This window comes from Ostrea edulis, chromosome 1 (genome assembly GCF_947568905.1).
Source record: "Ostrea edulis chromosome 1, xbOstEdul1.1, whole genome shotgun sequence".
Classification (NCBI taxonomy): Eukaryota; Metazoa; Mollusca; class Bivalvia; order Ostreida; family Ostreidae; genus Ostrea; species Ostrea edulis.
Window position 1 is genome coordinate 22,276,221 of NC_079164.1, and position 15,624 is coordinate 22,291,844.

At 35.7% G+C, this 15,624-nt stretch overlaps 1 protein-coding gene across 3 annotated transcripts in view; it reads right to left on the bottom strand.

Annotated features, from left to right (window-relative positions):
• LOC125663705 (polyamine-transporting ATPase 13A3-like) overlaps positions 1–15,624 on the bottom strand; it is a 55,494-nt gene that overhangs the window by 11,125 nt on the left and 28,745 nt on the right. For all 3 annotated transcript variants that reach the window (XM_056153064.1, XM_056153063.1, XM_056153065.1), the window contains 13 exons: positions 14,205–14,339; positions 14,054–14,120; positions 13,832–13,963; positions 10,527–10,706; positions 9,548–9,693; positions 7,550–7,750; positions 4,702–4,763; positions 3,873–4,017; positions 3,128–3,217; positions 1,713–1,987; positions 912–1,036; positions 397–674; positions 87–166 (listed from right to left, as the gene is read on the bottom strand). In XM_056153064.1, coding sequence (XP_056009039.1) covers positions 87–166; positions 397–674; positions 912–1,036; positions 1,713–1,987; positions 3,128–3,217; positions 3,873–4,017; positions 4,702–4,763; positions 7,550–7,750; positions 9,548–9,693; positions 10,527–10,706; positions 13,832–13,963; positions 14,054–14,120; positions 14,205–14,339 — 1,916 coding nt within the window. The remainder of the gene's footprint in view (positions 1–86; positions 167–396; positions 675–911; positions 1,037–1,712; positions 1,988–3,127; positions 3,218–3,872; positions 4,018–4,701; positions 4,764–7,549; positions 7,751–9,547; positions 9,694–10,526; positions 10,707–13,831; positions 13,964–14,053; positions 14,121–14,204; positions 14,340–15,624) is intronic.

Genomic DNA, 15,624 nt, shown 5'->3' on the forward strand with positions numbered 1-15,624 from the left:
TTACCTGGGGATAATATTTCACAATAAAAATACTTGCTAAAATATTTAGTACTTATCATGTATTTTAAAAAAAACCTGTAAATTACCCAAGTTCTTGCAGTAATTCCACTAGCTGACCTTTCTGCTCTGGTGACATTCTTGCAAACACAGTTCCTTTGACTGCAATCTAAACAATGAAAATGCTAGGTAGCAAATCAAAAACACAACAGTCCTGAAAATTTAATACAGGCATCGAAATTTGTGATAAAAATTTCCTTTGAATCAATAATATTAACATCAACATGTTTGGATAAAAATCCCGGTCTGATCTTTGAAGGTGTAATGAAGGTGGCTGGTTCACCTTGGGCAGTATCTCTGGGTAGTGTTTTGAAGGTGTAATGAAGGTGGCTGGTTTACCTTGGGCAGTATCTCTGGGTAGTGTTTTTGTAGTACGGCCCAAGACCTGCCCTCCACAGCAAAGTGAAACACCTGGTCCAGTTCTTCTATCTGAATCAAACTGCCGGACTCCCCACTCTTGACTTCCTCCACTGGCTTTGTCTTATCATCAGCATACACAAAGTTCAGCATCGGCTTGCTGTCCTTGCTGACAGCTGCCTCCACTACGATGATCTGATCAGCGGTGTCTACCATGCGACATTCTCTGGCTACGCTGACTGCTGTTAAGACATTGTCGCCTACCAACCAGAGGGAATAAAATTTAGGTATTACTGATTTAAACCAGGACAATGTGTCTCATAAAACAGGAAATGTCAAATTTACTATCATCGAATGGAAAATGGTGAAATACATGTTGTCACCTGACCAAATACTTAAAAAAGAAGAGAGAACTACTTTTAGAATTCATCTGTAGATGGCCTATAATTCATTGTTACTGAGTCTCTGAATGGTACTCTACAGATGGTCAAACTTACCTGTGACCATGATACACCTGATGTTGGCCTCCCTTAGTTCATTAATTACTGGTGTAGTCTCAGGCTTTAGTTTGTTTTCCATTACTATCAGACCCAGAAAAATCAGATCTTTCTCTACCTGCTCTCTGAATAACAGAAAATCACAAAGCGTCACCACGCAGCACAGGTGTACATTCAACTTGACATTAAGTACAAACTTCACCCATTTCCAAAGTAAGTCTGGTACTTAATTACATGACAGAAGATGCCTAAAATCTAGTTTTCTTTCCAAGATGGATTAATCATGTCATTGCAATACAGAATATCAGAACCATTATTTTGTCTCTGATTCTGTCGGGGTTTTAATATTTAGTATGTCTAACGAGATCATGTTTTCTGCATTAACTTGGGCAACTTTTCCTTAAACAAGCACAGGTTTCTGTTAGATATAGTGAGTTCAGGCACTTAGTGTCATTTTTGAAAGTTGAGGGGTGGGGAGCAAAATGGAGAAAATAGTTGCTGTCATATTTGTATGAAAATTCTTGGTTAGCCAAGCAAGAAAAGCAGTTCTGTCCAAACCCCACAATCGTAAAAGGGGGAGGGCTATCCTTCAGTAAATGAATTCAATTCATCAGTTCAAGTACAGGAACTGGTAAAAATAATTTGTCTATAATAATAGCAGGGGTCTATACCATATACCACACCACCCCCTAATAAAAAACACAACCTTGTAATGGAGAAAAAACCCACTTAACTTTCAATATATGCAAAAAAAAGTTATAAAAAATTCAATAAATGTCACATCCTTCCTTCCTGACTAACCTTTGTATTCTTTGAACTTTGACATAATTGATTTTGGAAGGCAGTTCTTTCCATGCCATGGCAATGACTCGATAGCCATGCTGAGTGTAAGACATCAGTTTCTCGTGAAAATCTGGAGGCACTGTTTCCTGTTTACAGAGGGAGGCAATCATTTCTGGAGCCCCCTTTGTATAAAGCTCGAAACTCTGTCCATTTAAGTTTCTGGCCACTACTGACATTCTCTGCAGTGCTGAGGAGAATGTAAACTGCCTGATCACTCCATATTGAAGATCATCCTAAAACACAGCAGTACAGTTCATAATACACAATGTCTGCACAGCTGGATTCACTAGCTTGAAATGTTGACAGGAAACCATCACAAATTACACATCAGAAGTTGGTAGTTTTGAAAAAAATTATCACAATACATGTCAAATCATAGCACTTAGATATCAACAATTAATTTCTATCTATGAAAATATACATCCTTGATACTAAAGGTTCATGTCAGATACTGAATGACCTTGATTGAATGAGATCTGCGATATCAACAGAACAAGAGGCCCATGGGCCACACTGCTCACCTGAGTCACCTTGGGCCTGCCATTGTTCACCTGTTGTGATCTTTAAATATTTTAACAATCTTTATTCCCATGAAAAATTTTGACCCCATATTGTGGCTTCAACCTAGTCCCAAAGGATCACAACATAACTGACAAAGAGGCCCATGGGGCAACATCGCTCACCTGAGTCACCTTGGCCCATATTAAAAGGTTTTCCCTAAATATTCGCATGTAAAACTTTGATCCCTATTGTGGCCCCAACCTACCCCCAGGGTCCATGATTTTTACAAACTTGAATCTGCCCTATGTCAGAAAGCTTTCATGTAAATATAAACTTCTATGGCCCTTTGGTTCTCCCTATACATTTGCTTGTAAAACTCTGATCCCCTATTGCAGCCCTACCCTAACCCTGGGGGCCTTGATTTGAAAAAAAATTGAATCTGCATTATGTCAGTAAACTTTCATGTAAATTTGAACTTTTCTGTACCAGTGGTTCATGAGAATTTTTCTTTTAATGACCCCACCCTTATTTTGCATTTTTGTGATTATCTCCCTTTTGAAGGGGGCATGGCTCTTCATATGAACAAACTTGAATCCCCTTCACCAATGAATGATGTGTACTGAGTCTTATTGAAATTAGCCTAGTGGTTCTGGAAAAGAAGATGAAAATTTGAAAAGTTTACAAACAGACGGACAACAGGTGACCAGAATAGCTCACTTGAACTAAAAACTAATGAAGGACAGTAGCATACTGGGATATTTTTGCCCTGTGTTATAATTCGCTGTTTGCAATGATTGTGATAGACGCAAATATGAAATAGGGTGAAAACATTCCCAACATGTATTACCAATTTGAGCAACAGAAGGGAATACCTTGAACTTGAGTGGTGAGGTACTAGGATACACCACAGTGGGGACCATCATGTCGAAGCGGCTTTCTTCTTCCCCTGGCTCCTCCAACACCTGAATATGTACATGTATATCTAATGTAGTGAGTTCCTTTGGCAAGTCTGGACTTCTTACTGATTAGTATTAATTTTACACATTCCAGAAAATTTAAAGTACAGTGAAAACTGTCTAATCCGACACCTGTGCAATCCATATCACTGGGCATTCCGATCCATATTTTCATTCTCAATTTCATATTTTCATTGTTTTTTTCCCCACTGTTTATTCTGACACACTGCATTCCGACAAAAAATCTGTCACCCATTGCATGTGACATTGGACAGGTTTAACTGTACATCTCCATGCAATGTTGAGTCAATTGTATTTGGTGAGGAATCAGTTATTATGGATTTCTTGGCTACACTGAAAGTCTTATACTCTGAATTCAAAACCTCACTGGAATACACAATTTATAAGACAATGTACAAAGACTGCGTCCACAAAGTTACATCCTAAAGAAACTGTCAAACCTTGGCAATCCATGATCATTGGCCCAAACAAATCAACTGATTCCATTTTATATGTATTCTGTAGCTAGGAATAAATTTATTGACCAAGACATAGATTAGAAAATTTTTCCCCCAGCAGCATCTCTAGTACTAATCCATTTTACATTGGTGGTATTAAGACACTTTATTTTACATGTTAAAGCCATGTACCATTCACTTACCCAGCCAATGCTGTTAAACATGATGACATCTAATGGGTCCCCTGTAATGCTGCCCTCAATGATTGTCAGAGAGTGACATGTTGCCATGCCAACTAGTAGCGGATTTGCTTTTAAAAAACTTGGATCTAGCACCTCATCTTCAAAACTGTAAGCAAGTTAAATGGAGTGATAGGTCAAATATATAAAAGCTCACACCTTGTAAAGCTCACACCTTGTAAATAAACAAAGAAAGCATGTGATTATGATGTTTATTGATAACAGTATTGATATTGATCTGGCATTCACGGCTGCTAATAACAAAATCATGGAAAATTCTAAACAATTAATAGCCACATTTATCTTAGGCTGATGTGTTTACAGTGTTACCAACTAACATATTTACATCCTAAATATATGCCAGTGCTCAATTTTAATAACTTTATCTGACAAAATGGTAGCTTCCAGATGCTGCAGCATATAAAAAGTTTCATATTTAATGACTTGGCAATTGTTGTCAGGTTCCTGCTTTGAGAGAAAGTTGCTCATTCAATAAACAAAATCTAAACAAGTTTTTACACACCTGTTCCTTATTATCAGTATTATATATCAAATGACTTCAGCACAATTATATTGATAGAGCTGAAACAGTTTATGTTTTAACACTAATTAGCTTAGCTTGCGATTCAAAATAAAACTGGTGCCTGTTCAGTGTATTGCAGCCAATTATCATCAGCAAATCTCATTTCTCATCAAAAGTAAATCAGAAAAGCTTGAAATACTTTAACATGTCTGAAGAAGATGGGATGCCTATTGACAATCAGAGAATACAGTGGCGCCATCTGTCCATTACCTGCTATCATTGGCGGGTACAACTCCCTGCATCATTAAGCCATCTTCTGTTAAAGTCCCAGTCTGCAAACCAATCAGATTTTAAAATTCCTGTTAATATTTATAAACAGTCTGGTTCAATCCACTACTAAATTCCTGTTAATATTTATAAACAGTCTGGTTCAATCCAATACTTAGAATCAGATTTTAAAATTCCTGTTAATATTTATAAACAGTCTGGTTTAATCCAATACTAAATTCCTGTTAATATTTATAAACAGTCTGGTTCAATCCACTACTAAATTCCTGTTAATATTTATAAACAGTCTGGTTCAATAAAATACTCATCAGATTTTAAAATTCCTGTTAATATTTATAAACAGTCTGGTTCAATCCAATACTAAATTCCTGTTAATATTTATAAACAGTCTGGTTCAATCCAATACTAAATTCCTGTTAATATTTATAAACAGTCTGGTTCAATAAAATACTCATCAGATTTTAAAATTCCTGTTAATATTTATAAACAGTCTGGTTCAATCCAATACTAAATTCCTGTTAATATTTATAAAGTCTGGTTCAATCAAATACTAATTTTTTGGAAGCCATTCTCAATAAAATCGAGGCATTTGAACATGTGACTATGGGTGTTGATTACACAATTAACATGTATCAGCTTCTAGGTGGATGTTTTCAGGTCGATTTGCATGTGTTCTGGCCCATCATTGTCAAATGATCGCAATACTTTGGGTCAAATCAGAGTTATCTTTCTTAAAGTAGATGAATCAATGAAATTACATCCCCATGAACCGTCAAAAAAGTTCGGCAATCCACGAAAATTGACATCCATGAATTTAAATGATTCTACAGTACTTGCCCATATATTGGTACATCTAAAAGTCCACCACATTTTTTTCAAAATATCATAGGGGAATTTGCCATATAAGACAGATAAGATTTTCACTACAATTAAGTGTCTATTTCAGATTGATATTTTATCACAGACCTAATGACTTCAATATATGGCCTTTTTCCATTTTCAGCAATTATACCATAAAAAAATAAACTTCATATTGCAGTTATATAAATTGATTTGTATCAAGTTTGTGTCCTCTCTCAAACATGTATATTGAACTAGAGATATTTGCCCTCCTTTTTTTGAATATTGATCTTGATCCTGACACTTTGACCATCTTCGTGTTATAGATCTATAAATCAGGTAAAGTTTAATTACCGGTAACAATCTTTTTGGCATGATAACTGAAACTTTTAACTTTAGTATTGATAATTATGAGATAGCCAATTTCACTACTAGATATCTGTTATTTCCAGGTATGCCACTGCTAAATATCTGTTATTTCCAGGTATGTCACTGCTAAATATCTGTTATTTCCAGGTATGTCACTGCTAAATATCTGTTATTTCCAGGTATATCATTGCTAGATATGTTATTTCCAGGTATGTCATTGCTAAATATCTGTTATTTCCAGGTATATCATTGCTAAATATCTGTTATTTCCAGGTATGTCACTACTAAATATTTGTTATTTCCAGGTATGTCACTGCTAAATATTTGTTATTTCCAGGTATATCATTGCTAAATATCTGTTATTTCCAGGTATGTCATTGCTAAATATCTGTTATTTCCAGGTATGTCATTGCTAAATATGTTATTTCCAGGTATATCATTGCTAAATATCTGTTATTTCCTGGTATGTCATTGCTAAATATCTGTTATTTCTAGGTATGTCACTACTAGATATTTGTTATTTCCAGGTATGTCATTGCTAAATATGTTATTTCCAGGTGTACATGGGAATAAGAATGGGCAATGAATAAAATTAAATATCATTAATTATCATAATTCATATCCTACCTGGATCATATTTATTTAGTTACATGCAACACAGGAAATTCTGTTTATAAGATGCAAACAAGTGAAAATTAGACAACTTTTAATTATTTGAAATAGATAAATGTTCTCCCAATACATTGTAATGCAATGGTAAAGACAAGAAATAGGCATATCAAATTTACAAGATTTTGATATCCATCTGATTTGCAAAAATTTACCATTTCTTGCACTATCATATACATTATGCAAGTTGGATTAAAGTATCAAATTCTGCTATATATTCTTACTAAAACTACATGATGCTCTTTCAAAACAAAATCTGGAGAAATTCTTATTCACACCTTATGTAGCAAAAAATGCATAGCCATCTAACAAGGACCCAAAAAGTTTGTTTACCTCAAACTTAAGCAATATCTTATTTTCATTCAGCAGCTATAATCACGAACTGACACATAATTATTAATTCTAGGGGAAAAAATCAGACACACTCTCGCACAAAAACACATGAATCCAAATGGGAAATGCCAAGATTACTTCTGAACCTCTGGACAATTACTGGAGTGTTATGTTGTCCTGTTTAGTAGCTTTTATGATTTATAGACTCATGCTTGTTGCAATTTAAGACCTTTTAATTGATTGTTATTGAAGTCTGATGAATACTGCCTAACAAATGTCAGAAATTACCACAATTTGATGGCTAGAAATTTTCTCATGGCAAATGGACATAATCCAAAAGTTTACTCCCAAAAATCTGACATGTGTAAGCAAGTGTATAATATGATAGATGCATTTACATGTACCTCCATATACAGTATTCTCCAGATATACTGATACTCAGGGGACTGACTGAATTGTTCATTATATCCAAAGTTCAGTATAACCAATAATGAACTATATAAATAATGTTATTGGAGATGTGTTAACAGAGAGTTCAATATAAGTGACTTCAATATAAGTTGAGTAGACTGTAAGTGCATGTACATTCTACTTTGTGAACTCCTAGTCACTGAAGTACCTTATCAAAGCAGACAGCATTGATGCCTCCACACACATTGATGCAGCGAGGACTGATGCAGTAGATCTTCAGGTTCTTTAGTCTCTGCTGAGCAAACACGATACCCACTGTCAGGGCGGCAGGAAGTGCCGGAGGAACAGCAATGGTGATGATGTCAAGTGCATGAAGAATGATGTCAGAGGTATCCTCACCATTACGAACCTAGTACATAATAAACATAATCACTCATCAAATTATACCAATGAAAATGAAAAGATTTTTTGAATTCATTAATTCTTGAGTTTTGAAATTTTAATTTTGACACTACGGTAAGCTCACAACATGTTCCTCATAAAGTATTTTGTTTTACAAATTAGTACGCAAATGTAAACCAGTCTGATGATCAACAGCCTCCATCAATAAAAGTGAATTTAAACAGATGTCAGCATGGAAGCATTAATTTTCTGATGGAAATGAACTAATGATAAAGTTTATTAGAAAAGAGTAGCTTCATAGAGACAGACTGACAGACAATGAAGGGACATCCCTAGCAGTGTCTTACAGACAGTCTGACAGACAATGAAGGGACATCCCTAGCAGTGTCTTACAGACAGACTGACAGACAATGAAGGGACATCCCTAGCAGTGTCTTACAGACAGACTGACAGACAATGAAGGGATATCCCTATCAGTGTCTTACAGACAGACTGACAGACAATGAAGGGACATCCCTAGCAGTGTCTTACAGACAGACTGACAGACAATGAGGGGACATCCCTAGCAGTGTCTTACAGACAGACTGACAGACAATGAGGGGACATCCCTAGCAGTGTCTTACAGACAGACTGACAGACAATGAAGGGACATCCCTAGCAGTGTCTTACAGACAGACTGACAGACAATGAAGGGACATCCCTTGCAGTGCTCTTTTGATTCACTAATATCACATTAGAATAACACCTCAACACTCCAACAGAACACTACACTACTAAGACTGGGATGATTCACCGAAATATCGATACTGTTCTATATGAACGCTTGATTCAATGTTCAATTCACTGAAATATCGATACTGTTCTATATAAGCGCTCGATTCAATGTTCAATTCACTGAAATATCGATACTGTTCTATATGAACGCTTGATTCAATGTTCAATTCACTGAAATATCGATACTGTTCTATATGAACGCTTGATTCAATGTTCAATTCACTGAAATATCGATACTCAGTATCGATCAGTTCTATATAAGCGCTCGATTCAATGTTCGATTCACCGAAATATTGATATTGTTCTATATAAATGCTCAATTCAATGTTCGATTCACTAAAATATTGATACTGTTCTATATAAACGCTTGATTCAATGTTTAATTCACTGAAATATCAATACTGTTCCATATAAACATTTGATTCAATGATTGATCCACCGAAATATCGATACTGTTCTATATAAACGCTCGAATCAATGAAATATCAATACTGTTCTATATAAACGCTCGAATCAATGAAATATCAATACTGTTCATTATAAACGTTCAAGTCAATGTTCGATTCATTGCCTCGATCTTCGGTTCCATACGTTTTTTTAAAATTGGGTTTGGTAAAATACATCAGGCTTGACTTGTATTTGTCATTTCTACATGCACAAGGGACAAAATGGCATACGATAATGGTCAGACTGTTGTTGGCCTCGAGTCTAACAAAAACGATTTATAATGAACTTAATCAGTTTAAACTACAAAGCCAACAGGCATCTTTACCATTCGGCGTTTTGGAAACAGTTTACTTTTGAAATTCAGACTGTGAATCTTCGTATCAACATTTTCGTGAAAGTTATCATTGTTTCTTCTATAAAATATATCGTATTGAAAATATTGAATCATTGCATAAGAATGGCAATATGTATCCTATTGTGAAGGGGGTGTATCCTATTGTGAAGGAGGAGGGGGGGTATCGTTTCAGCCCTAAACACTACCATACATATGGGGTATCAATTACAAGTGATTATTGATCAATACCTCCAGAACAATGGAGTAGATGAATCCAAAGCCAGCAATAATGGCCAGCACACCCACAAAAATGTATGTGTCCCTCTCAAATTTGAAATCTGCTGGCTTTGGGTACATGATAGACCTGACTAAATCTCCCTTAGATGTGGAAAACCCTACAAAACAGGATTTGTAATAGAGATGTAACAAATAAGGTAAATCAATATCTAAAAGCTGAAATGAATACCGAAATCAATATCTGAATATTGGTAACCTCTTATCTATTCATATCCAAAACATCATCATACTAGAATATTTATAAGTTTTATCTACTACATGTAAAATGATTTTGGTGAAATCACTGTAACAGGTACTTGAGGAATAAATGTTTAGTGTGTTAGCATTATGGATATAAATAAATATATGTACATTTCCAATGTTTCTGCATTTGATATCTTTACAAATTGTAGTGATGGGCATTTCCTGATGAATGTGTGGTAGTTGTAAACAATGCGTGTATCAATACAGAACTACTTAATAAATATAGTAACTGTACATCTATTTTAACGTCTGGGAATTACGACAAAAATGAAAGTAGAACATGAATAAAAGAAATAAAATACATGAGGGTATGAGCTGTAACGTTTAACAATGACATTCTTTTCATCATTATTGCTTCATGAAGTAAGCTGGCGTGAAGCATGAGAATTATGATGTGATGCATGTTATTTTGAATGTTTGTATCATGAAGCTTATTGTATCATGAGGTAGCCTGCTCAGGCCAACTGTCAGGAATTGTAAATTTTTGTCCGGGCTGACAACTTCCGCAAGCAGTCAGCCCTGTATGTCTACAGCAAGTTTCTTATACTGAAGTTAACAGCAACAAATCTAATGATTTTTATTTGTACATTGCCCTTAATCAATTCAAAACAAAGGGAGCTGCCGACTTTTTTTCGTTATCAAATTTTCTCTGTACTTGTACATTCATGTAATGACCAAAGAATCTTACCTGTTCTGATGACAAGAGCTTTAACTTTCTGGTTGCCATAGAAACGAGTCTGAATAACTTGAGTTCCACAGAACAGCACATGTTTTGAGTGCTCCTTCATACTGAATTTTACATCAGAGTCCTCCTCTTCATGACCTCCTGGATTAGGAAGAGGTGTTTTTGTGATCGGCACACTCTCCCCTATCAGAGAAATGTATAAAATGCCATGAATAACGTGTGTGTAATTCTATCCATAGTATTAGTATACGGATAGAAACACATATTCTAACAATTTACTTAATCCTCGACAGTGTGAAGAGTATTTTTTAACTCCATTAAAGTTTGTTTCGAGTTTACATGTAATGGCATTTAATTATATTGCTTTAATCAAAATGCTTAATGCATGATAATGTACAGTGTTCTACTATCCTGAAAAACTAGTAAACTCGAAACAAACTTTAATGGAATTAGAAAATACTCTTAACACTGTCGAGGATTAAGTAAATTGGTAGAATCACAGGTAGATTTGTTATCGAGAGAGGAAGAACCCTAACGATTTTGGGGTCCAAAGGTCAAGATCACTATGGGACTTCATAGAGGCTGGTCTGAATCTAAATCAGAACACTTTAAAAAGAGTTACTGAACTTGTTTAATGTTTTAGAATTTTTTTTTATTTGGTACAGACACAATTGCAATAATGGTAATACATGTGATGGCATTTATCGCAATTCACCTTTGAATTAGAACGCTTTGGCCGATATAGTATTGCGTTGTGTGACGACACAATTGAATCTGTTTGTAATACAATTGCGAAATGCAACAGAAACTCTCATTGGTCCATATGTATAAGTCCGCCCAAATTCCCTAACATGACGGCCAGATGCTAGATGGAAAAAAAAAACTTTAAAGGAAGAAAGAGAAAAAGTTGTATTCTTGTGTTGTTGTCTCATAAATTTAATATTAAAAAATTCATAACATTTTCCTACTATACTTGTGTCCAAACATACCTTCAAATATTTATTAAAGCCCCATACGACCCAAAAACTCGATCACAGCTTTTGATGATTTCGTTCGTAGACGTAGCCATGTTAGGTAGCCAGTCAATTCTAATCCCGGTTCATTTCCATATTGGCACAATAGTGTCTAGATGTGTACTAATACCCCACAAATATTTTAGCTAAATTGTTTAAACAATATACCACTCCAGTCCTATTAATTAAGGAGGTATGCTACACCAGAGAAATTTGATGTAGATGAAAAGTGTAGGATATGTACAAAAATATTTTGAATTTGACAATTTTCAAATTTACTTTATTTTGTCAAAAAATACAGTTTTAGTAGAAGGTAATCTGAAAAAAATTTAAAACCCCTGCTGGACTCGAACCTGTGACCTACAGTTCAGCAGTCGGTATTCTAACCTACTGAACTACTCAGCTAGGTATTTAAATGGAAAAGGAAAAGTCAAATATTGCTGATATCGATTTTGTCTTCCATGTTTTTAAAGGAAGTTAGCCATTATGACGATGTAGAGTACTACCTTAATTAAATGATAATTATTCAAAAAGCTAAACTCACGGCAGTGCGGATTTCATTAGTCATGAGCAGCCGCGCCGGCCGATCTCCATCTAACGGGCTTATGTAGCATTTTCGTTCATCTAGAGCTTATTTTACCTAATTACAAAAACTGGTACAAAAAGTTTTAATTTCTATTAATTATTCGTGTTGATAATAAATGAAGAGCGAATACATAACTTACAACCGATTTTATGAATAGATACCAATAGCAAGAGTTCGAATTGACCGGCTACCTAACATGGCTACGTCAACAAACGAAATCATTTGAAGCTGCAAGTTTTCGGGTGGTGTGTGGCTTTAATGAATATTTGAAGGTATGTTTGGACGCAAGTATATAGTAGGAAAATATGTTAAGATTTTTTTTATATTGAGTTTATGAGACAGCAACACAAGAATACACCGATTTCAGGCCTCAACCGTCCGCAGCTTTTTGTGGCCCGTAAATCGAAGGTTTTTATAAGAGGTGAATCTTTTCAGAGAGCTATGTACAGTTCTCCAGCTACATTGAATCCGCTCGAGAAAGTGGGCGGGCTGTAATCGGCCAATGAAAACTCTTGTTGTATTACATCAAACATGTCATTCAAATTGTTCAATCGTCTCATTCAATTGTGTCGTCACACAACGCAATACTATATCGGGTAAAGCGTTCTAATTCAAAGGTGAATTGCGATAATTATATTGCTTTAATCAACGAGTGTTGATAACAAATCTACCTGTGAAGTATCAAATCAATCAAGCATAAAATGTATTTTGTAGAGTGCCTCCAAGCTCAGTGATACACACCCACACACAAACTCAATGTTACACACCCACACACACAAACTCAATGTTACACACCCACACACAAACTCAATGTTACACACACACACACACAAACTCAGTGTTACAAACACACCAACAAACTCAGTGTTACACACACACAAACTCAATGTTACACACACACACACACAAACTCAATGTTACACACCCACACACAAACTCAGTGTTACACACACACACACACAAACTCAATGTTACACACCCACACACAAACTCAATGTTACACACCCACACACACAAACTCAATGTTACACACCCACACACAAACTCAATGTTACACACACACACACACAAACTCAGTGTTACAAACACACCAACAAACTCAGTGTTACACACACACAAACTCAATGTTACACACACACACACACAAACTCAATGTTACACACCCACACACAAACTCAGTGTTACACACACACACACACAAACTCAATGTTACACACCCACACACAAACTCAATGTTACACACACACACACACAAACTCAGTGTTACAAACACACCAACAAACTCAGTGTTACACACACACAAACTCAATGTTACACACACACACACACACACAAACTCAATGTTACACACCCACACACAAACTCAGTGTTACACACACACACACACAAACTCAATGTTAAACACCCACACACAAACTCAGTGTTACACACACACACACACAAACTCAATGTTACACACCCACACACAAACTCAGTGTTACACACACACACACACAAACTCAGTGTTACAAACACACCAACAAACTCAGTGTTACACACACACAAACTGTCCGGTTACTATATTCCCCCTCACAATGAATTGCGAGGAGATAACAGCAGAACCCATGAAAATGCAGAATGGGGGCAGATGGACTGACTGACAGACAGAAAACTTAGCCCCCTCCAGTTTCACCCATAGTGGGACTTTAAAAGGAGTGAATTTTTCTTACCTGTGAGCATGCTCTCATTGACGATGCAGTTTCCTGTCAGTAGTACAGCGTCACACTGCATGTTACAACCTCGCCGTGGGATTTCAATGATATCGCCAGGAACAAGATCATCAGAATGGATGTCAACAAACTCTGTCAAAGACAGCAACTGGCAATTAGTAAGGAATTCTGGGTTATTACGTCCTAATGAATTATAGAAAATACAAATGTTTTGTTACACACCATTATTTTCTCGACAGACACTCACAACCGTAGAGGATTGAATTGTGTTTTTCAGTGCTCTTTGCATCTATTTAAAAAAAAAGAGAGAAGATGATTCAGTTTTACAAGTACAGATGTGAAACAGACTGCCTTGCTCTTGTGTTTTACTTACTTTTCTGGTTTGATAAATGGAGACAATGATGGATAACGTGGACAGGAAGACGATACAAGAAGCGTAGATTTCATACTCATCAGAAAACCACACTGAGGCACTGAAGGCTTGGAACACATAAAATGGAGATAAAATCTGGAAATAAAATGGGTTTGATCTAAAACACAAATGCCCCCAACAGTGACCATTTGTAATGATAAACAATTGAAAAGACATTGAATTTAAAAGGTTTATTCATCTTTGAGGTTTTTCTAACCAGAAATTTTCATATTTCCTTTCAAAAATTTTAAATACAAATTTTCTAAGTTTTTTTTCTTTGTTTTAAAACCCGTCGAGAATTTTTAACCCATATTAAGATGTCACCAGTTGTAGGTGAATTACCACAAATTTAGACCTATGAATTAGTGCTTATGGCCGTAGCAGTGAGGGTTCTTTATCATACCAACGCCTGACGTGACACGGGACCTCCAATTTTACGGTTATATCTGAAAGATCCATGATTCTCACTCTTAAATGCTGAGCCTTTGGTGAAGGAGCAACCGTTACCTATGTTTACGTCTTAGGTTTGACGCAGCCATGGCATAAGCAGGGCCCGAACTCTCAAGATCTCCCAGTTTATGAAGTAAACGCTCTACCACTGAGCTACCATGACTGGTAATTTTCTAAGTAAACACACTCTAAAAGTCATCTGTTACCTCCATTTATGAGTTTGTTTGTCCACAAATACTTCACGTAGTCATTTTGTCTAGATGTCAATGAAAGAGGGGGGGGGGGGTAAATATGCTCTGGGACATTGGAACCACTGATTGATAAAGCACATTATGATATGTAATCATGTATGTGGATCCAGGACCACCTTTTTTCAATTTTGACAGTGGTATTCTTCAATGTTGGTGGTATCATATTTGCTGGCTTAGTTCAATTAGTTTTTTCTGGAGTTTAAAGACCAACAAATCAAAATTATGACATGATAATATATGAAAGAACTTTTCATATAATTATGAATTCCCATCCTATACAACACTTTGTACTGCATTTCATAACAAAGTATATTGAAATCAATGATGCCCACAAGTATAGTTACAGCAAAACCATTAGATTTTGTGTGTGGGGGGGTGGGTGGGGGGGGGGGTCAATTTTCGTGAACTTTGTGACTTCTATTCAAAGAATTTAAAACCACAATGAAATACAGTTTATACAGTGTACAGAAACCGATCCATGAAATCACATCTCAAGAAAACTGTAAAATCTCACCAATCCATGAAGTTACATCTCAACACAACTGTAAAATCTCACCAATCCGTGAAATTACATCTCAACAAAACTGTAAAATCTCACCAATCCGTGAAATTACATCTCAACAAAACTGTAAAATCTCACCAATCCATGAAATTACATCTCAACAAAACTGTAAAATCTC